The 27,526-nt window shown below is 44.4% G+C and overlaps 1 protein-coding gene across 1 annotated transcript in view; it reads right to left on the bottom strand.

The window, feature by feature from the left end:
• The window catches only part of cryl1 (crystallin, lambda 1), a 48,102-nt gene that overhangs the window by 11,819 nt on the left and 8,757 nt on the right, over positions 1–27,526 (bottom strand). Inside the window, exons 4-7 of the mRNA XM_083777076.1 lie at positions 20,654–20,815; positions 18,205–18,300; positions 13,667–13,765; positions 674–782 (exon numbers count right to left, since the gene is read on the bottom strand). Coding sequence (XP_083633202.1) covers positions 674–782; positions 13,667–13,765; positions 18,205–18,300; positions 20,654–20,815 — 466 coding nt within the window. The remainder of the gene's footprint in view (positions 1–673; positions 783–13,666; positions 13,766–18,204; positions 18,301–20,653; positions 20,816–27,526) is intronic.

Genomic DNA, 27,526 nt, shown 5'->3' with positions numbered 1-27,526 from the left:
ATGATGCCGACACCAAAATGGGTGCCCGTTCAGAATGGGTTAAAAACGTTCGCTCCAAAAAAATATATATTCAAAGATTTGCGCCACATTTTCACGATTTTTCAAAAATAGCAGACCTACAAGATCTGCTATTTTTCAATAGCTAAAGTATAACAGAATGCTTGAAACACCAAAAGGGGTTAATTTAGCTCTGCGAATGTAAAGATGGACCGAATGGACAGAATTTAATTTGTCATCAGGTTCGGGCCAAGAACGTAAAATAAGATGGGGGGGGTTACTAATGGCACAGATTCCCTGTTGATCTTTGATGTCATGGAGACTAGAGGGAATCTTGAAAAAACAAAGAAAGTGGCTGATAGCCCAAAGTGCCAATATTTTATTTAGACCTTTCAAACAGACAGTGCTCTGTGCAAAATCGCAGGTCTCATTGAAAATGAACTATAGGCGCGTCATATCGCTTCACGTTTGAAAGGCCCTTAAGACATGTCTTACTATGCGGCCACTTTCTTGTTTTTTCCCAAGATTCCCTCTCCAGTTTATTCTCCTGTGGACCGGCACCGCTATATACAAGGACTTTGGTGTGTTCATTTAAGCATCCTTGTGCACAACGTTTGATCTTTGATGTCATGCCAATAATATAGTTTAAACGCTCAAGAGATAAAAAAGCAAATACCTTCGGGAGCGTTGAGGTGAATGGTTTCCATGGGACCGATGAAGGCGTAGCGCATGCCCAGTCCCTCTGACATCACCAGGTCGATGTCCTCCACCGAGATGACCCCGTCCTGCATGGGAGGGGGGGGACATGGGGGGGGGAGGGGGGACATCATAAACATGGCTGCAGGTGGCATGGCCAAATAGGCATGGCAGGTTGAAAGTGTTTAAGGTGTGCGTGCGTGCGTGTGTTGGCAGGGGCACAGAAGGGATGATGCTTGGAATAAATTCCTATAATGAGTCTATGACTCAACAGGAACAGATTAAATGGCTGCCAAGCGGTGTGTCGTCCTACTGAAGTATTCATTTGCAGTCTGAAAACCCACCTTTTCAGACTCCATCATGGCCCATAGCACTTACCCCACCCCCTTAGATAGCACTTCTGTAGACTTAGATAGCATTTGACACAGACTTATAGCATGTTATGTAGACAGCACTATAATTGCATTGTATATAGTCATAGCACGCCATAGTACATAATTATAGCATAGTAGTATATATGTATAGTTTATATGTATAGTGTATGTGTATGTATAGTTTCATTATATAGATATTCCACTGTTACTTTCTTAGCTTACGCATGTTTCATGATAAATGCTTTTAATGTGATGTATTCCCATGCTTTTTGTTCTTGCTTAATGTAAGTCGCTCTGGATTAAGAGCATCTGCTAAATGCCTAAATTGTAAATTGCAGTGAATTCCCTTTGTTTCCTCTCTATCTATGATTGAAAAGTGCAAGATGGGCGAGAGAGAGAGAGAGTATAGGCCTGTCACAATTATTACCGTACATAATCGTCCAATCGCAATTATTTGAGATAATCGAGAGAGAGAGAGCGAGAGAGAGAGAGAGAGAGAGACTGTTGTAAGGCCTGTGGGTTTACTGGTCAGTGAAGAGAAGAGAGGAGAGTCCGCACACATGTTTGCTCCAAGGCGTTTGCTTTTTATTCAAAACACCATAAACGTTTGGGGCCGTGAACGGCCTTCATCAGGTGATAATCGGCAGTATGTGTGACAACTCCCTTTTTAAACCCAGTCGTCACATCACGTGACTGATGACGACTGCATGGGCAGGTGATTCACAACTTCACCGGTCAGCTCCTACTGCTCATCCTAAACACAGGAGTAGAGACACATGTCGAGGCACATATAAATACATATATATATATATATATAGAGAGAGAGAGAGGGAGGGAGAGAGACGTGTGGTGCTGCCAGCGAGGCCTGGGCCAACCTGGGCCGGACGACGCTCAGATTTCTGGGGGAAGCTACACAGATACCTGTTGGCCGTATACCGCGAGGGAAGGGAAATCAAAGCTCGGACACAGATACGTTTAGAGCAGGGCGAACGAGAGAACGGTGGGGAGGGGAGGGGAGGGGACGGGACACAGGGTCGTCTTTGTTAGCGCATGGCGTCCTACAACGGCCCCGTTATCTGAGCATTTCGGTACGGACGGTACCCCCCCCCCCAACCCAGGAGGGGGGGGGGGGGGGGGGGCTTCTCTTTTTCTGTAATCGCAAGGGGGGCAACTGGCTGATTTCTCAGCCGCTCTGCTTTCCAACGCTGGCCCTGACTCAAAGGACAGGGTGTGTGTGTGTGTGTGTGTGTGTGTGTGTGTGTGTGTGTGTGTGTGTGTGTGTGTGTGTGTGTGTGTGTGTGTGTGTGTGTGTGTGTGTGTGTGTGTGTGTGTGTGTGTGTGTGTGTGTGTGTGTGTGTGTGTGTGTGTGTGTGTGTGTTGTTTTGTTGGAGGGGGGTATAGCGTCTGTGTTATGTAAGTGGCTTTATACGTGACTGAGTGTTTGGTGGACCCTGTCTGTCTTTTGTAAGACAGTAACTGGGAACCCCTTTTTGGTGTCTTAAGCATTATGTTATACTTTAGCTATTGAAAAATAGCAGATCTACAAGCTCATAGCTTGTAGGTCAGAGCTTGTAGGTCTGAAAACTTTCAGACCTATTAGGATTTAGAAGCCTTTTTTTTTAATCGATATCAGTCCAAAATGGGTTAAAGCAGCAAGGCTGTTTCACCTGAATCGTTTGCAATTTTTATTTTAGGAAATATCTGTGGTGTATCAGTACTGTACAATATAGAAATACTCCTTAAATAAAAGTCAGAAATTCAAAATGTATACTTGAATAAGTATTGGCATCAAAAAAGTACGAAAGTAAAAGTAATCATTGTGCAGAATGTCTCATTTCACAAGTTTTCAAATGTATGAAAATCTTTTGAAAATAGCAGCAAACTCGGTGGCAAGGCTAGCTAGTTTCTTGCTGTGGTCGTAGTGACTACATCTGTCATTAAAAGAATATGTTTTTTCAGCGATTTTCTTAGTTTTAACTGGGTGACTGTTGTATAATTGCAATATTACACTCGAGGGTGTGGTTTTTTAACGTGATTATTGCCACGACAGTGATGCGGTCAGGAACGAGACGTAGTCGAGTTCCGCAAGCATCACTGAAGTGGCATTAATTACACCCTCTGGTGTAATATTCAGTCAACAATGAACCCTTCACACAGCAGACAGGAAAATGAACTGAAAGTAGCTAAAAGCAATAATATGTAAAAAGTGTAATGACCTTTTTTCAGATATTATGTGTATAAAATGTCTTCCAAAATCAAAGACAATTTGGGAAAGAGTACTGCATAGTAGAGAATTGTGCTGATTGTAATTTTGTATGTTTAGGCAGTGGACTGCTGCGTGTGTCCCGGGGGCATCTTCACAGCATGTTTACGAGTTGGCGGAGGCATAACTGTAAAAACAATGCCGTATTTCTAGTTTACAAAGACCTGATTGAAGCTGAGCGTTCACAGCAAATGAGGTGAGAGGAAGCAAACCTTCCTGTATCTCAATTGTTGTATATCTGCTCTCGAGGTCGTTCTCAGGACAAGCCCTCCATCCAGAAGGACACATTGCATATACTGTACTGTACAGTTGGGCAGAAACCTCTTCTCTCCGTATTCTATATATTCTTTTCATAATTAATGCTCTACTTTGTCATTCTATACTGTATGTCACACAAGTCGCAAAAATAGTCGATTTATAGATCCTACGCGGATATCTCAGACTTTGCGTGTGACCATTCTGTGACGTCGGTCGCCTTTGACATATCTACAGTATGCTGTACAGTGTACAGTATCACTCCACGTATGGGTCAGAGCCCGATTGACTTCCATTGTCAAATTAAAGTGAAATATTCCTAAAGTATTATTAAATACATATATGTATGTGAAGAAACATGGTGGAGGTAATTCTGTGTCCTTGGTGTCAGCATCATGTCGTGCTTTAGCTATTGAAAAATCACAGATCTACAAGCTCATAGCGCGCCACCGAGTGGCGCGCTACGAGCTTGTAGGTCTGCTATTTTTGAAAAATCGAAGAACGACTGACATTTTTACAATCTGATCTCAGGTCAGAATGGGTTAATCAGACCAGTGTGTGTCCTAGTGGAAACCTCGTATGAATCTGATCTCGGGTCAGAATGGGTTAATGGCAGTGTGCCACAAGAGATGTGTCACTGACACTGTCCAGCGGACACACAGACTCTTATATAGTCTATAGTCTAGGCTAGTCTCGTGCAGAGCCACGGCCATAACAACAAACCAGCCATTTAACGTGACACATCAAGCTGCTATACAGCAAGATGAATGGTGGCTCGAGAAGACGACAGACTGCATCACACCCGTTTATGAGCTGTGTACGTCCTGCATGTGACAGCAGAGCTTTCACACAGTTCATGCAAGATCACTGGTTTGTTTCAATAGTTTTACAGCTGTTAAAAAAAAACTATGAACTTGCTTTCCTCTTTTCCCAAACGTTTCCTTCTGTTTAGTTTGTGGTTTTCACAGGGTTGTGACAGTGTAAATAAAACCCTTTTTGAGAAATTACGTTCATTTGTGCGTTCATTTACGCACGTCGTATACGTGAGAATGTGAATAGCAGAGGCAAAACGGAGCATGGAAACGCAACTTGGTTTAGCTCAGTGTGGTCGAGGACACAGACATTTAGAGGGGCAGCTGCTCAAGTGCAAGTGCAAAAAGGGCAACTTGTGCAGCGAGTGGAACCGGCTGGTTGCCTTAACCCATTTGGGTTCATAGCGAGCCACCGAGTGGCGCGCTATGAGCTTGTAGGTCTGCTATTTTTTTGGGGGGCCTAAATAATATAGTAGAAGCGTTTTTATCAAGAATTGATCAATGTCACCATGGTCCACACACTACAAATTAAGAAAAAAATGAACTTTTTTTTTAAGAGCACATTGCCAAAAAGGCAGGGGCTGCTCTAGCACCCCCTAGTGTCTATCTGTGCACGCCACTGTCGAGGACCGAGCTATATGCTGCAAGAGAAGGAAAACAACAAGGTTTTCAACGGGCTGCTGTCGGACGGAGCGACTGGCTTGCAGCTGCACTCGGGGTCAACGTGTGTCCTACGGAGTAACAGTAATGTGGTGTTTTCCTCAGTTAGGGCCCAAAGAGTGCCTCCGTGGGTTCATTGGGCTTCACGTGTGTCCCGAGGGCAGTCCAAATATACAATGGCGGCCGTTGGGACAGAACTCTTGTATCTCCTTTACTTAGCATCACCTTTTAGTTTTTCTTCTAGATAATGAATGCCTTGCTTCGTTGTATACGTCACACGAGAATTGCAAAAAATTGGACGATTTGCAAGCTTGTAGATCTGCTATTTTCCGCTGTTTAAAAATGTATCATTTATTTTTGCAACTTTTGCAGCTTTTTTGCCTTCATGGATACTGATGTACAGTAGCTTGACAGGAAACGGGGAGGGAGAGAGGGGCGGGGGGGGGGAGGGGGGGGGGGGGGGGGGGGCGGGACAGCAAAGTTTTTCGGGATTGGGACTCGAACCCGCGACACACTGTCATGCTGGAGGTGCCTGGACCGTTTAAGCCTACAGCCCAGGACCAATTTTAAATGACTTTCCCAAAACAGGGACAGGTTTAAAGAAGTCCACTAGGTTAATTTTTTTCCCCATGAAAAGTCACGGGTTTTGGTTTTGGACATACAAGGTTCCTGCCTGACGGCGACGATATTCTGGAATGTTCCGGGAGGTATGCCACACAGCCGTGTGAAGAAACACATGACACGCTGCTGCCTGGACATATGGACGCTAGGCTATGCTATGCTATGCTACGCTACGCTACGCTATGCTATGCTACGTCTCCCATCCCGCTCTGGGTACAGACGAGAGGACGGAGGGAACAGGGCCGCACGCTCTGCCTTCCTTTCCCGAACACTGACCTTCTGGGTTACAAGAGACGGCCACTGAAACCTGACTGTTGGCGGTGACCACCAGTGGTGGAAAAATAATGCATTACTTAAAGATGGAGCGCAGTGATTTTTTTGTATCATCGCGTCGCAGCGCGACGTGTTGTGAGCTTGTAGATCTGCTATTTTCAGCATGCAACCAAGTGTAAAATGACTCATAGCTGGATCTCTTGTCCACTATAGTCGCTTCCTAACATTGTACTTGTTGACGAAATTGTCTATATTTAGTCTTTAGTCATCATGGATTAGTTTTCATTTCGTTTCCATTCGGTTTTTGTCAGTGAAAAAAGGTATAGTCGACGAAATCAACACTGTTTGGCAGATTTGTTGTTTGTTTTAACCCATTTTGGGCAGGAACCCCTTTTGGTGTTAGCATTATGTTATGCTTTAGCTATTGAAACATAGCAGATCTACAAGCTCATAGCGCGCCTGGTCTGCTATTTTTGAAAAATAGAAGAACGACTGACATGGAAACATAGCTTTTTCAGAAAACTGTCAGGATGTAGAAGACATTTTTAGAATGGGTTAAATGATCGGTAGGCTATGTGATTAAAGTTTTCAAAATGTAAAAGAAAAAAGGTTTACAAGGTCAACATTGGAAGTGGTTTATCGGCATTAGACCCAGAAATACATCTGGCCTCTGCTCTGCTGTCTTTAGCTCACATAAAGCACTTGAATGAAGGAACCCACTTGGCTCCTCAGTGAACTGAACCAGTGACGAATACACACAAAAAACCTCCAAGGGCGGCAGGGCCGTCCATCCATAAAAGCAGTGTTGTTTTTGGCAGCACATTTCTATTTTAGTTTAGTCATTTAGTCTTTGGACTGAAACTTCATTTAGTTTTAGTCACATTTTAGTCACCTGGAATGTCTTGGTGTTAGTCTAGTTTTAGTCGACTAAATGTCATAAGATTTTAGTCGACTAAATCTACAGTTGATTTAGTCGACTAAAATGTATTTTGGCGGGTCTTGATGGCGTCTTAATGAGTGTTTTTAATACTTGCTGAAAATAGCTGATCTACAAGCTCACAACGCGTTGCGAGCTTGTAGATCAGCTATTTTCAGCATGCAACCAAGTGTAAAATGACTTATAGTGGATCTCTTGTCCACTAGTCCCTTCCTAACATTTTAGTCTATAGTTTTTATTCGTCGACGAAATAGTCAGTATATTTAGTCTGAGTTTTAGTCACCGTAGCTCAGTTTTCATTTAGTTTCCATTCGTTTTTGTCAGTGAAAATAGGTAGTCGACGAACATTTTTCGTCTTAGTTTTAGTCGACCGAAACAACACTGCATACAAGGAGCAGTTACGGTATACGTACAGAGATGCATTCCTACTCTACCAACAGTTCCAGTAAATCACAGCAAGCTGCGATTTGCTGGTCAATGCGTGGTGGGGGAGGGAGGGGAGGGAGCGGGGCTGATGATCTTTCTTGTTCTCACGTGCATGTTTTTATTCACCTCTCTGTCCATCCATCCATCCATACTGCTGCTGCTGCTGCTTTGAAGGGACGTTTTCCCCTAGAATTGATTTATTTTAGACGGAGCCGCCGCCCTGCTGTCGTGGCAACGGTATTCTGTATATAACACTCCCAAGGAGGGTTGAGGAGAAACCCCCTCAGTGGTGCAGAATTAATGTCATGTTAGGCGGGAACCCCTTTTCTGTGTTGGCATCACGTTATGCTTTAGCTATTGAAAAAATAGCAGATCTACAAGCTCATAGCGCGCCACCGAGTGGCGCGCTACGAGCTTGTAGGTCTGCTGTTTTTGAAAAATCGAAGAACCACTGACATAGAAACACGGCTTTTTCAGAAAACGCTCAGGATGTAGAAGACATTTATAGAATCTGATCTCAGGTCAAAATGGGTTAACCCGTTTTATGAATATGAATGTCATTCAGGTGAGTGTAGTAGGGTAGTTTAACCCGTTTTATGAATATTAATGTCATTCAGGTGAGTGTAGTAGGGTAGTTTAACCCGTTTTATGAATATTAATGTCATTCAGGTGAGTGTAGGAGGAGAGTTTAACCCGTTTTATGAATACGAATGTCATTCAGGTGAGTGTAGTAGGAGAGTTTAACCCATTTTATGAATATGAATGTCATTCAGGTGAGTGTAGGAGAGTTTAACCCGTTTTATGAATATTGTCATTCAGGTGAGTGTAGTAGGGTAGTTTAACCCGTTTTATGAATATTAATGTCATTCAGGTGAGTGTAGTAGGAGAGTTTAACCCATTTTATGAATATGAATGTCATTCAGGTGAGTGTAGGGTATAGTTTAACCATTTTCACCCGAGTTCCATTCTACAAAATGTCTTCTAAATCATGACAGTTTTCTGAAAAACCTATTTTTCTATGTCAGTGGTGCTCAAACCATTTCATGTCAAGGACCCCCAAAAATTATATGTATTTGACCGCCCGACCACCCCCCCCCCCCCCCCCCCCCATCTCAAAATATTGAATCCCAGAAGCAAAGCAGATATGACAAATAACTATAATGTACAAAGAAATATTTGCAATTAGGTGATTGTGTAATAACTGTGACCCTACCCAGAACAGTGCACCGATTCATATTAGACCTTTTTTTTAATGGTTTTCGCCTTTATTTTATATTTTTTATGGAGGGACAGACAGTAGGCTGACAGGACATGGGGAGATATATGGGGGAGTGACATGCAGGGGAGTCGAACCCGCGGCACACTGCCAGACTGGACTACCAGCCAAGGTGCCTGGACCGCTGAGCCACGGCCCAGGCCTGACAATCACCTTTATTAGTAACCAATGATGTTGGAGAGATGAATGGGGAGGGGGGGGGGGTGCGCGGAGCTGATAGGGCCGTGCCTTAATGAGTGACATCTCCTGTGATGATTGGGGGAGTTTAAGTTCTCTGCAAACAACAATCAGTGCAATGAAAACAGCCTTCTGTCCGACTGATTGGGAGGCTTTTGGTGGCCATTTAAAGTGTCCCTGCAGTCCCCAACACTGTAACACAGCCCTCTTTGTGGGCATCTCTGATGGGAATACAGTAGTATAGGGCTTCCGTGCTTGTGTGGCGCATACACGTGTGTGTGCATGCGTGTGTATGGACAGTCCGTCAGTGTATGTGTGTGTGTGTGTGTGTGTGTGTGTCTCAATGCAGGTGTCTTGCATGTGTAAGCATGTGTGTGACTCTTAACCCATTCTGACCTGAGATCAGATTCATACGAGTTTTTCCACTGGACACGCACTGGTCTGACGAACCCATTCTGACCTGAGATCAGATTCTAAAAATGTCAGTCGTTCTTCGATTTTTTTCAAAAATAGCAGACCTACAAGCTCGTATCGCGCCACTCGGTGGCGCGATATGAGCTTGTAGATCTGCTATTTTTCAATAGCTAAAGCATAACATGATGCTGACACCAAAATGGGTGCCCGGTCAGAATGGGTTAAGTGTGTAACTAGGTTGGGGCAAAAAAAAGGACCAGTCAGTCATGTTACATGTACTGTACTGTAGGTTGATGTCTTGTGTGTGTGTGTGTGTGTGTGTGTGTGTGTGTGTGCGTGCGCGTCTGTCTCGGTTCTGTGAGAAAGGGTTCGGGGGACACACTATATCTCAGGTGTACAGTACAACAGTATCGGCCGCTCTGAGGGACACAATGTCCTCGAACCGAGCTGAAAGGAGACGTTTTTATTACGCGTCTCTCTCTGTCACAAAGGACATGAAGAGAGGAGACACTGTATCGACAGAAGGCCTACAGAGCCTCCATTACCGCTGCCTTGTCCCGAGAGAGAGAGAGAGAGAATGACTCTGGTGCTTTTTGCTCTTGGACTACAGTTTGTTTTTCTCTTCACTCGCTCTTCTGTTTCATATGTACAGTTCACTGAGACCCGCAAGTATAGCCTATAATGACTGTCTTCAGATTCTGTTAAAGAAACCCAGGAGCACTAGAGCCAGTGGGCTTTTCTGTTCGTTGGGTCGAAGGTTAGTGTGAGAGCGAGAGTGTACTGATTGATATAAGCCCTAAATTGGGTCCATTAAAGCCTCTCTCTCGGTTCCTGTCCCCGGGCGAACGATGACATTTCATTGGCTCGATACTTCACTCTCCTACTACTGTGACTGTGAGCCAATTATTCATTTGAGACTTGATAACAAAATAATCTCTTCAACAGCCTAAGGATCAAACGGGGGACAACGAGCTACTTCCACACACGACTTCTATGGGGCTTACGTTTAACCCAGTCTGTACGGGAACTCCTTTTGGTGTTTTAAGCAGTCTGTTAGACTTTAGATATAGCAGATCTACAAGCTCATACGAGCTTGTAGGTCTGCTATTTTTGAAATATCATGAAAATGTGGTGCAAATCTTTGAATATACGTATATTCTTTCAGAGCGAACTTTTTCAAGTCAAATCTTTGCTTCTGGGAGGGGGGTCACTGGAACTACATGTTCTCAGCTGGGGATCGGCGGCCAATTACAGATGATTTTGGGGGTCCTCGACATGAAAATGTCGGAGAACGACTGATATAGAAACATCGCGTTTTTCATTTGTAGAATCGTCCTCGGGTCTAAATGGGTTAAATTTAGTTACGTTTCCGGCCCCTAATAGTCGTCATCATCATGTGATTATGTAATGGATCTCGAAGCATGTACACTGTCATCGTGCTGCAGTTTGGAGGCGGACCGCGCGCCGTGCGGAGGTCACAGTGGAGACAGGTTGACCCGCAGTGCGGAGGTAACGGTGGAGACAGGTTGACCCGCCGTGCGGAGGTAACAGTGGAGACAGGTTGACCCGCCGTGCGGAGGTAACGGTGGAGACAGGTTGACCCGCCGTGCGGAGGTAACAGTGGAGACAGGTTGACCCGCCGTGCGGAGGTAACAGTGGAGACAGGTTGACCCGCCGTGCGGAGGTAACAGTGGAGACAGGTTGACCCGCCGTGCGGAGGTCACAGTGGAGACAGGTTGACCCGCCGTGCGGAGGTCACAGTGGAGACAGGTTGACCCGCCGTGCGGAGGTAACGGTGGAGACAGGTTGACCCGCCGTGCGGAGGTAACGGTGGAGACAGGTTGACCCGCCGTGCGGAGGTCACAGTGGAGACAGGTTGACCCGCCGTGCGGAGGTAACGGTGGAGACAGGTTGACCCGCCGTGCGGAGGTAACGGTGGAGACAGGTTGACGGGACATTTCCTCCTCCTGCATCCATTACAGCAGTGGCTCCCAAACTCTTTCAGCCCCAAATTGACACTAATTAGCCTGCAGACCCCTCCCCATTTGAAAATATATCTGCCCTGCAGGAACCCCAATAAGATAAGATTTTTACGGCTCTAGCAGTGATTCTCAAACCGTTTAATTTCAAGGACCCCCCCCCAGTTTGACATGCATTAGTCTACGGACCTCCATTTCTATCTCTGGGACCCCCAATTTATATTTTAAAATCAATGTTCATTTAACTGTAATGGAACCATTTGGTTCCATTTGTACACTCTCAGAGTTACACACCTGTAAGGGTCCACTTAGTTCCAAACTATCATTTAGCTGGGGACCCCCTGGAACTCCCTCAAGGACCCCTTTGGGAAGCACTGCATTACAGAGCCATCAGTACGGCAGTTCATGACACGCGATATTAATACATACGGGTACACTGTACGAGTGTACGTGCACGCAGCGTCTCCGGCATGCACGCACACACGCACAGTAACGAATGCACGCACCCGTGCACACCAACAATGTCCTTGAATTGCCCGCACTGAAAGTCAGTGACCTGAACAATTCAAATATGAGGAAATTAAAGGTTAACACCCGACTATTAATTAATTTTACGTTAATAAAAAAAAAAACACAAGCAATTGCAAAACCGTGTGATGTTTTTAACCAGGCTTGGCCAAAGACAATACTGAGGCTGCATGTGGTGGTGTGCACGCTGCACAGGGGCGGCCTTAGGAATCTGGAGGCCCGTTTCAAGACCAAATATGAGGCCCCCCATATACCTACAGTATGACATAATTATTTTGTTGATACAGCCGTATTGATACAAATAGTTTGAATGTTCAATATAACACGCAGCCATTACTCTCGACAATTAGCAACAACAACACCTCTCTTCATCCTGTCATTTTACCCAGGTTATTTACATAAAATAGGTGTAACTTAACATTGTGGGAGAGAGCAAGGCAGTGAGTGAGCGAGATAGAGAGGGCCAAGAGTGTCGGGGGTTGACTGACGCCTGGCGTTCAGTTGGAGCTTGGAGGCCCCCCTTGAGGGTGGAGGCCCGTTTCAATTGAAACTGGTGAAACATAGCCAAGGCCTCCTATGTTTAGGTTTAGGTTTAGGTTTATTTATTTAGCATGTGGTACAAAAAATAGACAATAACATATCAAAGAAACAAAAATACAATGCAAGGAAAGGAAGAAGCCAGAAGGCTTATATGGAATCCTTTCCTGAAGGAAGAGGTCATTGGTTTAAAAGATTAAAAGTTCATAAAGAACAGTACATAAATTGGCAAAGCACCCACTTCAAGGCCCTTGAACACTATGAACAGACAAACTGTCTTGATGATTCTGATGAGTTTCCTCTGTTGTTGTATGTATTGTATGATTATTATATATATTGTATTTGTATGATTATAGCTGCTACAATGTTTGAGGAAACTAGAACAAAACTAGAAAAAGTGCCCTTCTGGGCACAGGTCTCCACCAGGATTTCTTCCTCAGCCTAGTGGGAATATGCGTGCACAGTTTCATCGCAATCGGACGCTGTGTTGAGGAGTTGTGGCGATTTGTACAAAGCGGGCTACTCCTGAAAACTGTAGGAGCCAATCGTGGCCAATCAGGATGGAATATGAGAAATCAAACAAACCTGCCTTGATCACATGACTATGGAGATCATGTGTACCGATTTGCGTGAAATTTGGATAAAATCTGAAGGAGTAATAATAGAAAATGTGTTTTACATATGTCGGCCTCCTGGTGGCGCTATAAAGAGCAGATGTGAAAAATTCCAGGCAAAGGTTTTTCCTTGGCCTCTAGGGAGTTGGCATACAAAGTTATCCACAGATCCGTGCAGTTAGAGGTAAAAACACTTTTCGGCCAGTTATAGCGCCACCTTGAGGCTGAGTTGAAATTGTTCATGTGGCATTTCGTCCTCGGCCTAGTGGGAATGTGCGTGCACAATTTCAGGGAAATCACGCGATGTGTTCATGATTTGCAGCATTTTGTTTGAAACTGAGCACTCCTGTGAACTTTGGAAGCCAATCTTAACCAATCAGGATGGAGTCTGAGAAATCTGAAAGACCGGTTTCGTTGAATGGCTCTAGAGAGACTGTGTACCAATTTGTGTGATGTTTGGACAAAATCTGTAGGTGTACTGTGCAAAAACTTGTTTTGCACAAAGCGGCCTCCTGGTGGCGCTATAACAGGCCGTTCTGGAAAGTTTGGGGCAGAGGTTCATCGTTGGCATCCAGGGAGTGTGTGCGCAAAATTTGGCATCGACCGGGTTAACGGTGGCCGAGATTAGCTGCTCACGGACACACGGACGGACGGACGGACACACGGATACACACACGGACGGACTGAGTGCAAAACATACTCTCCCCACATGCCTTCGGCCTGGTGGAGACAATAATGTCACTCTTATAATGATGTGCTCGTACACAAGATTTAACAAAAAACTAAAACATATAGTGCACGCACACGCACACCCCCCCTCACCTCACCTGAACCAGTCTCCAGGACTCTGCTATGATGGCGTACTGAACTCTGTTGAGGGCAAATCCATCGATCTCCTTCTTCAGACGAACGGGTGCCTGGCCGACCTGGACACACACACACACACACACGGTCATTTTATTATTATTATTTTATAATTGTATTATTATTATTATTATTATTCAGACGAACGGGTGCCTGGCCGACCTGAACACAGACATACATGATCATTTTATTCATCACGTACCCGGAGACATTTATTCACAAGGAAGGACACTGAAAACACATCATACTGTATAGCATCTGATTAAGCAACAAGTTAAGCCAATAGATTAACCATTTAACCCATTTACTGTAGGCCTGACGTTAAAATAAAATAAATGTCTTCTTCTAAATCATGACAATTTTCTGAAAAACCCCATGTTTCTATATCAGTGGTTCTCAATATTTCATGTCAAGGACCCCAAAATTATATGTATTATCTGAAAATATGTTGTTCCAGGGAGTCGGGGACCCCCCAGAAGCAAAGATTTGAGTTAAAAAAAAAAGTTTTGAGGCCCATTTTAACGATTTTTCAAAAATAGCAGATACACAAGCTCGTAGCTGTAGGTGTAGATCTGATACTTTTCAATAGCTAAAGTATAACAATGCTTAAAACATCAAAAGGGTGTACCGCCCAGAATGGGTTAAGCTCTATATTATACTTTGTTGTACGACAATTTAACAAATAGTGAAAATTGCTTATATACAAATTACAATAAAGCTGAGAACAGCTCTGTATGTCCGTGAGCATTTTCAGTGGCATGTGAACACAGATCCATAACTTGGATCGGCTGCTGTGCCCATTTTTTCCAAAACATTCCAGCTGTTGATAATTGACAGTGGTCACTGATCATTTACAATAGATAATTATCATTAATAATAATAATAAACCTTTATTTGTATAGCACCTTTCATGAGCACCTTTCATTTCACCTTACAGAGCAATGGAGAATAAAAGAAAAGCAAGGCAACGACATTAATAATGCAATACAGTGAGGACATGAATAACAAAAAAATAAAAGATCAATTAAAAGGAATATTGTAGAAGTGGGTCTTGAGCTGAGCTTTAAAAATGTCTACAGAGGCTGCCTGACGAAGGTACAGTGGGAGCTTGTTCCATGCCGACGGCCCGTAGAAGCAAAAAGCTGCCTCCCCGTATTTTTTAGTTGCCATTTTTTTAGGCAAAGCGAGCAGGCCAGCAGTGGAAGACCTTAGGGGGGCGGTTTGGGACATATTTAGTCATTAGTCTGGTTCCAAAATAACATGATCCCTGTCTGTGGTATACTGAACTATAACATGATCCCTGTCTGTGGTATACTGAACTATAACATGATCCCTGTCTGTGGTATACTGAACTATAACATGATCCCTGTCTGTGGTATACTGAACTATAACATGATCCCTGTCTGTGGTATACTGAACTATAACATGATCCCTGTCCGTGGTATACTGAACTATAACATGATCCCTGTCTGTGGTATACTGAACTATAACATGATCCCTGTCCGTGGTATACTGAACTATAACATGATCCCTGTCTGTGGTATACTGAACTATAACATGATCCCTGTCTGTGGTATACTGAACTATAACATGATCCCTGTCTGTGGTATACTGAACTATAACATGATCCCTGTCTGTGGTATACTGAACTATAACATGATCCCTGTCTGTGGTATACTGAACTATAACATGATCCCTGTCTGTGGTATACTGAACTATAACATGATCCCTGTCTGTGGTATACTGAACTATAACATGATCCCTGTCTGTGGTATACTGAACTATAACATGATCCCTGTCTGTGGTATACTGAACTATAACATGATCCCTGTCTGTGGTATACTGAACTATAACATGATCCCTGTCTGTGGTATACTGAACTATAACATGATCCCTGTCTGTGGTATACTGAACTATAACATGATCCCTGTCTGTGGTATACTGAACTATAACATGATCCCTGTCCGTGGTATACTGAACTAGGCCGTACGTGAGAGGCGCGCCTGTGAGCGCCGTTCGTATTGTGCATGGTCCGGCAGGCGCCGCAATGTAGTGTTAAGTTATTTCTCGTTTTAAGATTGATAAATAAGACTGGTCTAAAAAGCATTTAGTTAACTTATATAATCTTTGTGTGTCCTGCAACCCCCCTCCTTGCGAACAGTGGCCCTCTGCGTGTTTAGCTTTTCTCAAATGATCTGCATTCATATGAATGTATGTATGAATGTGTGTAAGCCCTCGCAGTTAAGCATGCGTGCATGTACAGTTACATGCGTTTGTGGTTAAGTGATGCAGCTTCAAGCTCTAATGGGTCATTTAGCACCGTAGCACAACACTATAGTGTACATTTATACACCGCATAAGTACATATGCAGTTGAGACAACGTCACGCTTCACAGAAGTGCTGTACCATGATATACGAGGGAGGGCAGACAAGGACGCACGTCTTCATTCCCGATACCAAACACTATAGTCCACCAGGCAGCTCATTCCTGCCCGCCTCCCCTCGGTGGACCGATTCATGAAATCACCTGATGCAACACATTTGCAAGACTCTCCAAACATTCCTAGCGGATTCGAAACGGGTGAAACGTTCCCTAACCTTTTGTGTTCATAACTTCAATAACACCCCGGGGCCCTGACACCTCTATCGGTACAGAATAGTGGCCCGACGTTGCGTCTAAAGTGGACTGATTTGATAAAGCAAGCAGTGGTTCTCAAAGTGGTATAGCCTCGGAAACCCGGACGTTTTTATTTCCAGGGAGGAGAGAAAAGTCTGGGGTCCGAGTCCACTTCACTTCGGCATAGAGTAGCGCAAACGTCGATCACTCTCTGCTGATTTCTGATCGTCTGCACCTTTGTTAAATTGACGCACACACACACACACACACACATAATTCGTCTCATGTCGCGAAGCTGCGTCTGGATCAAGGTTATTATAGTTAACTATAACTAACGAAAAAACGAAAACTAGAATTAAAAAAACATTTTAGTTAACTGAAACTAAACTGAAACTAAAATAAATTAAAAAACGATAACTAAACTAAAACTGTATTGTGTGTTCACAAAACTAACTAAAACGAACTGAAATGATAGACAAAATGGCATTCGTTATCGTTTTTTTAACAATATTTATATGCCTTACGGACATCTAGAATATAAACCTTTTAAATTAATTCGGTACTTTTCCTTATTTCCCGAGCCGTTTTTACGGCACTTTTCAGCACCGTAAGGCAGCAAAAACTAAAACTAAACTAAAACTAAACTAAAACTAAACTAAAACTAAGCATTTTCACAAAATAAAAACTAAACTAAAACTAGCAAACCCGCTCTAAAAACTAACTAAAACTAACTGAATTCGAAAAAAATATGTCAAAACTAACTAAAACTAAACTATAATGAAAAAACCAAAACTATTATAACCTTGGTCTGGATTCTCCCGGCGGATCCTGCCGGGAGCTGCCTATATGCAGAAGCAAACATTTGAGGTAAATTTGCACGTTTTCACGATGTTTCAAAAATAGCAGGCCCAGGCCGTAGCGTAACGGTCTGGGCACCGGACTGGTAATCCAGTCGCAGTGTGCCGCGGGTTCGACTCCCGGACCCGACACGGCCTTTACTGCATGTCATCCCCCCATCTCTCTCCCGTTTCCTGTCAGCCTACTGTCTGTCCCTTCAAAAATCAATAAAAGGTGTAAGCCGCAAAAAAAATATCTTAAAAAAAAAAAAAAAAAAAATAGCAGATCTACACATTCACAGCGCTGCTACGAGCTTTGTAGATCTGCTATTTTCCCAACAGTTAAAAGTTTAAAATAATGGTCAAAGTGGTTAAAAGCTATAAGGTGACACAGATGGGTCCTCAGCTATAAAATGTGTTAACCCATTCTGGGCGGGAACCCCTTTTGGTGTTTTAACCCATTCTGAACGGGCACCCATTTTGGTGTTGGCATCATGTTATGCTTTAGCTATTGAAAAATAGCAGATCTACAAGCTCATATCGCGCCACCGAGTGGCGCGATACGAGCTTGTAGGTCTGCTATTTTTTTTTAAATCGAAGAACGACTGACATTTTTAGAATCTGATCTCAGGTCAGAATGGGTTCATCAGACCAGTGTGTGTCCGGCGGAAACCTCGTATGAATCTGATCTCAGGTCAGAATGGGTTAAGCATTGTGTTATACTTTAGCTGTTGAAAAATATCAGATCTACAAGCTCACGCTATGAGCTTGTAGATCTGCTATTTTTGAAAAATTGTGAAAATGTAGTGCAAATCTTTGAATATATATTCTTTCAGAGCCAACGTTTTTAACTCAAATCTTTGCTGGAAGTACGTAACAACATATTTTCAGATGGGGGGGGTCGGCGGCCAATTACATCATATTTTTGGGGGTCCTTGACATGAAAATGTTTGAGAACGACTGACATAGGAAACGGAGAACCGTCAGGATTCAGAGGACATCTTGTTAGAATGGTCCTGGGCTCTAAACGTGTCTCTGTGGGCCTACCTTGGTCATCAGGGCGTGGGCCGTGTCCATGACGGAGGAGGCCGTCTCCGGGTGGGGCACCAGCTCCACCAGTTTGACATAGTAGGGCGGGTTCACCTGTTGGCAGAGAGAACAATAAGAAAAGAAAACAGTGAGAATAACTATTGTAATTACTCCACGTACTTTCATCCAACCATGTCACTGGTAATTAGTTACCCATGAAGCAACATCTAAACAACATCGCCTTTATTTTTGGGGGCTTTTTATGCCTTTTATTGACAGTGAAGTGAAGTTAGGACAGGAGAGAGAGGGAGAGAGAGAGAGAGGCAAAGGCCGTCGGGGATCGGGATTCGAACCCGCGACGCGCTGTCTTCCCAGCGTAGTCATTATGCCAAGTCATTCCTCTCCACACAGACACCTTGCTGTGTTGTCAAGTCACTGCTGTTGCTTGCTAATGACTCGCGTGCCAGCGAGGATAATAAGGGCCTCTCCCACTGTTTATATTGTGTTTAGTTTCCAAGATGGCCGCAGCACCAGGAGGGGGTGGGGCGGAGGTGCGCGGGCGGGGTCGACATATGCCCTTACTGGGCTGCGTTCAAGACACTTTGCCTTGTGTCTGACACCTGACTTGTGTCTGAACACAGCTTTGATGGATGTGTTCTGCCCCCCCTCCTCCTCCCCCCCCCCCATCACACAAAATGTTTGGTCAAGCCATATGCATGGGCTTCCATTGGAGCGGCCATTAAACACAGACACACAAGACAAAGCCGGATGCACCACCACGGTGGACTCTGTGACACGGTGACAACCCCTCGACAAATCTTCTCTTATGGTCTTGACGGTTGATGCGTCAACAATGACCAAGGCCTTCTTCACTCACTTGTTATTCAGTCACTAAATACCTGGAGTGTCAGAGTGGGTATTAGCCGAACGCCGACAGTGTGACGGATGGCTAAATAAACGCAGAGGCACTCTCTCAGCAGTCATTATTTTATTGACATGGAAATGGAAAGTGGTGACACTTTAAACCTCTTCATTCACAGCTATGTGAGGGAGGGAGGGAGGGAGGGAGGGAGGGAGGGGGGGCCCAGGAAGACATGATGTACACGTATAGATACTTTAGATAGGTGTGTTTACAAAAAGGTCCGTATCTGTACAAGTCTTACAGTGTAACACGCATTTCAGTAGTCTTGTTGGTGACACAGGGTATAGAGCGTCGCAGTCCCGCCCCCTTTCATGACGACACCAGGCCCAGGAAATAGTTCCCTATGCATTTTTCCTCATAGACCTTTCAAAACGTATTTATTTAAAGAGCTTATAAGCGTCGTACAAAGCCAACTCTTGTCGTGACAAATCATGACAACAAACAAACAAATAATTACAAAGAAGAAAAACAAAACAAAAGTGTTGTAACCTGCCGTTTTCTTCTTCTTTCTAATTATTTGTTCAGCCCGAAAAATGTTGTTTGTTGTCATGATTTCTCACGACAAGAGTTGGCTTTGTCCGCGGCGTAAACGTCTTTAAATATCTTAAATCTATGAGGAACGGGGATTTCTTTTCCGGGTCTCTCGAGGGGGCGGGACTGCGACGCTCTATACTATAGGTATAGCTCCGTTGTGAGTTGGAACTGCGATTCCCAGAATTCATTAAGACATGAGGCCGATTTGTACAAAATGCTTTCTAAATCCTAACCACGAAAAGCAAAGATTTGAGTTAAGAAGGTTCTCAAAGTGGGGTCTGGGTTCCCCGAGGTGTCCTTGAATGGTTTCCAGGGCGTCTCCAGCTAAACTGAGGTTGGTTTAATTAATACCCCGAATGAACCCTAAAGCCCTGGATGGAGTCTACACAATGCTACGAATGGCACATGGATGGACCAATCAGAATGGCACTAGGTGTCACATGGACGGACCGCATCAGAACTGTGGACCTCTATGGGGACCTACCACGGGTCACGGACAAAGTCAGAGACAGAAGGATGAGGCTGGCAGGGCACTGCGTCAGGCACCCAGAACTAGAGGCTGGCAGGGCACTGCGTCAGGCACCCAGAACTAGAGGCTGGCAGGGCACTGCGTCAGGCACCCAGAACTAGAGGCTGGCAGGGCACTGCGTCAGGCACCCAGAACTAGAGGCTGGAAGGGCACTGCGTCAGGCACCCAGAACTTGAGGCAAGTAAATTGGGAGCCAACCCATGCAGGGCAAAGCCAGGAGGGGAAAGAAGCGTAGTACCACCTACAGTATGTAGACGTGCTGCGGCGCGACAGCTTGGCTGACAACACTGCAGAGCTCAAGAACCTGATGTTGGATAGGAATTTGTGGAGGGCAGCGATCCAGGAATCCCGAGTTGGTGTTGGTTAGAACCTCACTCTCGCAGCGACTAACTAATTAATATACGTTTGAGACGCACATGGACTTCATGGGAACAACATCAGGGTACCAACCGGATGAGAGATAATAATAATATGATAATAACCGGATGAGAGATGATGCAACGACTCCTCTTCTGCACGCCAGAGAACACGTCGCTAGGCAACAGACAGGAAGTAGAGCTGCTCATGATGACATCGTCTCCTACGTGAGCCTCCACCGCCTGGAACACGCTCTGCTTGGCCTCCAGCTGCTCGAACACCGACTCCTAGACGCACGCACACACGCCACACACGCACACCACGCACGTACACACACGCACGCACACACACACACACACACACACACACACACACACACACACATTTAGTTGCCAACGTGGCAACCAAGAAATGGCAACCCATGTCATACTGTCAATAGAGCGTCGCAGTCCCACGGTGGGATTCCCGCCCCCTTTCATGACAACGCCAGGCCCAGGAAAGTATTCCCAATGCATTTTTCCCATAGACCTTTCAAAAGGTATTTATTTAAAGACCGTTACACCGCGGACAAAGCCAACTCGAGTCGTGACAACTCATGACAACACACACAATATTTTGGACCAAACAAATAATTACAAAGAAGAAAAACGACAAAAAAAGTGTTGTAAACTGCCGTTTTTTTTCTTCTTTCTAATTATTTGTTCGGCCCAAAAATGTGTGTTTGTTGTCATGATTTGTCACGACAAGAGTTGGCTTTGTCCGCTGCGTATAAACGTCTTTAAATAAATACTTTTTGAAATGTCTATTAGGAAAATGAACGTAGAATAATTTCCTGGGCCCTGGTGGTAGAGGGCGGGACTGCGACGCTCTATCACAGCAGTATAAAAATGTCGTCATTTCCTACACTCCCACCTCCATGCAAGATGGCCGCATTGTTTATCATGGCAGCAGCAGGTTCCTCTACACTATTGTGCTAGATCCTCGTTACTCATCGGTGAGTTATTTAATATAATAATTAAAAACCCATTAATCAAAAACTTTAAAAAAAAGGTACAATACATTAAAATATAGAATAAACAATAATTGCTCCACAAGTGACAGGCAGGCATGTACTGTCGTAGCATACGCAAAGTCTCTCTGTTAGTGCCCACAAAGAGTCAGCTCAAATCAATACCCTCATGTCCATATTTCACTCTGATATCTCGTTTTGTATAGGCTACCACACACACACACACAATGGTGATACTCGCCAACTACAGCTGACCGCGAGTACATATATATTTTTTCTCTTTGTTACTAAGAATTTCAAAAATATATATATCTTTTTTTAATTTATATTTTTTGTCCCACGATTTTGTAACCCATTTTTCACCCCTGTGTCAATCATCCTGTGATGTGATCCTGGGCTCTACACACCCTCCGCCAACCTAGGGAGAGCAACGGACTTAACTCATGCTTCCTTCATGCCTGAGTGTCCAAGTTGCTCCTTTACACCTGACAGGGGGGAGTTTCCCTGGTTGGACGTAGCGCGTGGAAGGAGCACGTTATTCCAACCAGTTCCTTTCCCCTCCATCAGGCGTCCCGGCTGGCCAGGGGGAGGCAGTTTAGAGACCAGGATTACTGCATGTTTTTGTGAGGGTACCTACCCTAGGGGACACGGGGAGAACATGTGAGGGTACCTACCGTAGGGGACACGGGGAGAACATGTGACAAACTCCACACAGAAAGGCCCTTTCGCCAACCCCGCCTTCGGGTAAAAATATATTTCAAAAGATTATAACTTATAACTTTAACTTTATAACTAAAAATTAAAAGGAATTGTCATGGCAGCTGGCCAGTCTTGTCTCTCTCTCTATGCTTTTGTCCATTTGGTTGGATGTGGGGAGGTTTGTCCTTATGGCTGTTTCTCTCTCCTCACAGAGGAGATTGCCTGTATTTAGGTCAGGTGCTGGAGGATGTCAAGGCATCAAGGCAAACATCAAACAAGAGGAAGAAACGTCTGCACACACTAGTTTCTAGAGCTCCAAAGAGACGTACTTAATTTAATGGCAAAAATGCAACGTTTCGACCCTTTAGGAGGTCTTCACCTGGCAAATGGCTGCAGGCTACTTCAACCTGGATGTGACAGCACGCACACAGTGCTCAGTGATATTTCCAGCTGGTGCAGATACTTACTACTAGGTCAGTTAAGGGGGCGGCGGTGGCTCAACGGTAGAGTGGCTGGATGGTAACCACAGGGTTGCCAGTTCGAACCCTGTGGGCTCCCCCAGAGTTGGTGTCGAAGTGTCCTTGAGCAAGACTCTGAACCCCTAATTGCTCCTGATGTGCTGGTTGGTGCCTTGCGTGGTTTCCTTGTTAACACGTTTTGCATTGTGACAAGATGACTTACAACTAAAACAACTGGCTGAGCGAGTTGAATACCTAACATGCACTCACTCACACACCACAGGTATGTGATGTGATGCACCTCAAAGCAACAGCAGCGTGAACAGATCAAAGCCAACGTACAGTAGTATAAATAGTAAATACATTTTTTAATTCTTGCTGTCGGGCAGAAACCATCTCCATATTCTAACTTTGTGTGTTTTCGTAAATTAATGATCGTACTACAGCGTCACACAAAAGCATGCGAAAAGTATCAGATCCACAAGCTAAAAACAGTCTGGGGCATATGAGGTTTCCACCCGAACAGAGACGAAATGTTAACCCATTTAGACTTGACGTCAACATTTAAAAAAATGTCTTCCAATTCCAGACAGTTTTCTGAAATACCTATGTTTCTATGTATTCAATATTTCATGTCAAGGACCCCCAGAATGATGTGGCCGCCGACCCCAATTTGAAAATTTGTAGTTCCAGGGACCCCCTCAGAAGCAAAGATTTGAGTTAACAACTTTTTGCCTTTATTGATAGTTACAGGAAAGGTCCAGCAAAATGTCGTCATGAACGGGTCTCGAACACGCGACTCGCTGTCAGGCCCAGAGCCTATACGTGGCATACGCCTGGACCGATGGCACCCCATCATATAATATATTATCAGGTTATGCCCATCTCTACCTACAGTATAATTCCTTCCCTCTACTCCTGTAGTGGAGTTTCAGTTTAGGGTAAACTTGTTATACAAATCAGTGGTTCTCAAACAGTGTGCTGCTGACTGAGGCACACTGCTGTGCTGTGAGACAATTACACAGATGTAGAGTACAGTACTTACTTTACTTATATCAGTACATATATCAGTATTTCATTTGGCATTTAGTAAATTGATTAATTGGTACATTAAAAATAAACCTTTACAGAGTGACTATTCTTTAACAGTTTGACTGCGGAAAACGATTTATCGGACTTTTAATCAACCCCCCTTCACTGCCGAGATTGTTGTATTACCTTTAGAGCATACGCTGAATTATTTGGGCTTTTAATCCGCGAAAATCCAGCAAAAAAAGCTCCCCTGGTTTGTTATGATCCGAGTGAAGCATCCACCATCTTGGTGCACCCGGAAGACGCACACAAGACTGGTCTCAATGAGGCGTTGCACCCCATTCGTTTACATTGGCCTCAATTTCCCAGAAGCCCTAGCAGCCCACAGCATGTGACGATTTCCGTTTTTTTTTATCACAACAGATGCGCCTACTCTCTTTCTCCGCGGCGAAGAAGAATTTTATTTTTTTTGTTTACATTACGGCGGATTAAACACATAAAACAAAACTTGCGTATGTCCGATATGGCAGCGACATTAACCTGGAGTAATCCATTCAAAGCACGGAAACTGTTAACAAATATGAATACAGGTGTGGTGCCGTGACATTTTGACTTGCCCAATGGTGTGCCTCGGGCACAAAAGTTTTAAAACCACAGGTGTGTGAGTGATTGGTTGAACAGAAGAGAACGCTTTCACTTTCAGACACGGAAATAGCAGAACATACTGTAAGCAAGTCTTTCCCAAAGTGGGGTCCTTGAGGGAGTTCCAGGGGGTCCCCAGCTAAATGATAGGTTGTAACCAAATCGACCCTTGTGGGTCTGTGACTCTGAGAGTGTACAAACGGAATGTACACTCTCAGAGTTGGGGCGACTGTGGCTCAGGAGGTCGAGCAGGTCGTCCAATGATCCGTGGGTCAGCGGTTCGAATCCCGGCTCCTCCTCCTGTCTACATGTCGAATTGTCCTTGGGCAAGACACTGAACCCCAAATTGCTCCCGATGTGCTGGTTGGTACCAGGCGGGCAGTCAGACAGATATTTTGTGAAGCCACTAAGGGAATCGGGACATCCTGAAAGTTCATATAATGGCCTGTTGTGGCGCTGTCATTGGGCCCAAAAAACCCATAGCTCCATAGAGGTCCATGTATTTGGGCCCAACTTCACCTAGACTGTATTACCTTAATAAACATGGTCATGAATACTTTCTGCTTCCAGTCACTAGTTTAAAGTCTCATTTCTCATGTCATAATATTCTTTTTGGAAAATTATGGTCTCATTTATTTAAAAAAATGACCATAAAGTCGCGTATGTTCTGAGGGGCGTGGCTACCGTTACAGTCTATGATCGGGAGCCACCCCCCCTGTTCGAGTCAAAATAAAAACCAACTAAGAAGAAGGGGGGAAGTCCCGCCTCGTTGTCTGGGCCAGCCAATGGCCAGCTGGGCCCAAACGGAGCCAGCCAATGGCCAGCTGGGCCAAAACGGATCTAGAAAGATGGCGATTTACAATACAAGGACTGACCGGCTTCATTTTACGTCCATATCAGACCGGCGAACGCTTTGTCCATATTCTTTTACAGTCTATGGTTGGTACCTTGCTTCCGCTGGAATCTGTATGTGTGTATGAATGGGTGAATGTAACATACTATCTATGTAAAGCGCCTTGGATAAAGGCGCTATATAAATGCACCATTTACCATTTCGAGTTAAATTAACATTGATTTTACAATAAAAATTGGGGGCCTCAGTCAGAGATAGAAATTCCATTAAATGGGGGGGGGTCCGTATAGACTAATGCATGTCAAACTGGGGGGGGGGGTCCTTGAAATTAAACGGGTTGAGAATCACTGCTATAGACTTGACACCACAGCGTGTATTCAGGGCGGAGTCACCACCCCCAGGGTAAGGACGTTTTTGGGCGTTCCTGTCTTATGCGGTGTCAGTCTATAGAGCCGTACAAATCTTCCCTGGAATATCCTTTCAAATGGGGGTCCGCCGCACTCCGCAGGCTAATGAGTGTCAATTTGGGGGTCCTTGACATGAAAACGAAGTAGGGATCAATACCAGTGACGTAGTGGGGAAGGTAAACTAAACGTGGTGCTTCCAGGATGACTGTGACACTCTGAGGGAAGGGTGGGGCCTGCATACCCAACCCCCCCCTCCACATAAAGCCTCCATTGTGCGATGGCCTGTGGTTGAATTCGATCCGTTGTAATGATTAATCGAATGTCCGACGCGGTGTGCCTCTCTGCACTATGCTCCGTGTTAAGAGCCGTGTTCCGTCTCTGGTTTTATATCCCTCTCCACTTCTCTCTTTCATGTGTGTGTATCGTTCTCTTTGTCTTACTTCATCAGGAGCACCATTGTCTGTTTTTCTTTTTTTTTTAATCGCAGTTATCAGATTCAGTACAGGGGTGTAATTTGCTTTCTTGGCTTGAAAACCTTATTTCCTACTGTAGTGTGTGTGTGCGCGTGTGTGTCACATGTGAGTAATATGAGACACGATATTATAAGCGTGCGCATACTGTGAGTGTCAACTATCTAGTAGTGTGTATATGCGTGCGTGCACGTGCAATTGTGCAGGCATGTGTGTGTACGTATGTATACGTTTACGCGTGGACGTGCGCTGACCGGAACCAAAACAAGATAAGCGTGTGTGTGTGTGTGTGTGTGTGTGTGTGTGTGTGTGTGTGTGTGTGTGTGTGTGTGTGTGTGTGTGTGTGTGTGTGTGTGTGTGTGTGTGTGTGTGTCAGTGTGTGTGTCCATTGTTAGAATGTGTGTTTGACTGCTAAGCTAAGCGTAGCAGAGACGACGCGCTGAGTGACTGGAGGCTAAATCAGGGCCTAATGGTTTCAGCCACCATGTGTCTGCTGTCAAACACATCCTGGGCCTTCTTCACAGGACATAATCTTTTTGAGATCTTTTTGTGCACATGGCTGCATTCTGGGGCCTTTAAAAAAGAGTAGCCACGATGCTGAATGTTTATTATTAACCAACGTTTCGGCCTTTCGGCCTTCTTCAGGGAAATTCTGAATTCTGGGACCTTTAAAAAAGAGTAGCCACGATGCTGAATGTTTATTATTAACCAACGTTTCGGCCTTTCGGCCTTCTTCAGGGAAATTCTGCATTCTGGGACCTTACCATTAGCGTTTAGAAACGGGTATAGATTGATTGGTACTCGTCAGGAGGACAGAGTGCATGATTTGAAAGACATTGAAAATGACATGTATTATTTTGTGAAATGACAACCATCTGTGTTAACTTTTTCTGGTTGGAGGACTATACGAAAAACTTAAATTTTGCTTTAGGAAAGGTATTTTTGCTTTAGCAGACTTTTTAGGAAAAGCGTGGAAATAAAGGCTGAATATTTTGTTTTTGTAAAAAAATAAAAAATAAATAAGTTTTAATTTTATTGTACACTTATGCAATAGTGAAGCAATGATTTGTGCCCTATAAGTTCATGTGGGCTGGGCACCTCAGGTGCATGACACATGAATAAAGAATCTATGGAGGGGAAAGGAACTGGTTGGAATAACGTGTTCCTTCCACGCGCTACGTCCAACCAGGGAAACTCCCCCCTGTCAGGTGTAAAGGAGCAACTTGGACACTCAGACATGAAGGAAGCATGAGTTCAAGTCCGTTGCTCTCCCCATGTCCCCCATATATGGAGACTAGGTTGGTGGAGGGTGTGTAGAGCCGCAGGATCACATTAGATAATTACATTTACACATTACACATCACATTAGATAATTGTACACTTGCTGAAAATAGCTGATCTACAGCTTGTAGAAGTGCAAAATTACTT

The sequence above is a fragment of the Protomyctophum parallelum genome (assembly GCF_964188405.1).
Source record: "Protomyctophum parallelum genome assembly, chromosome: 11".
Classification (NCBI taxonomy): domain Eukaryota; kingdom Metazoa; phylum Chordata; class Actinopteri; order Myctophiformes; family Myctophidae; genus Protomyctophum; species Protomyctophum parallelum.
This window is presented reverse-complemented; position numbering and strand designations above follow the sequence as displayed.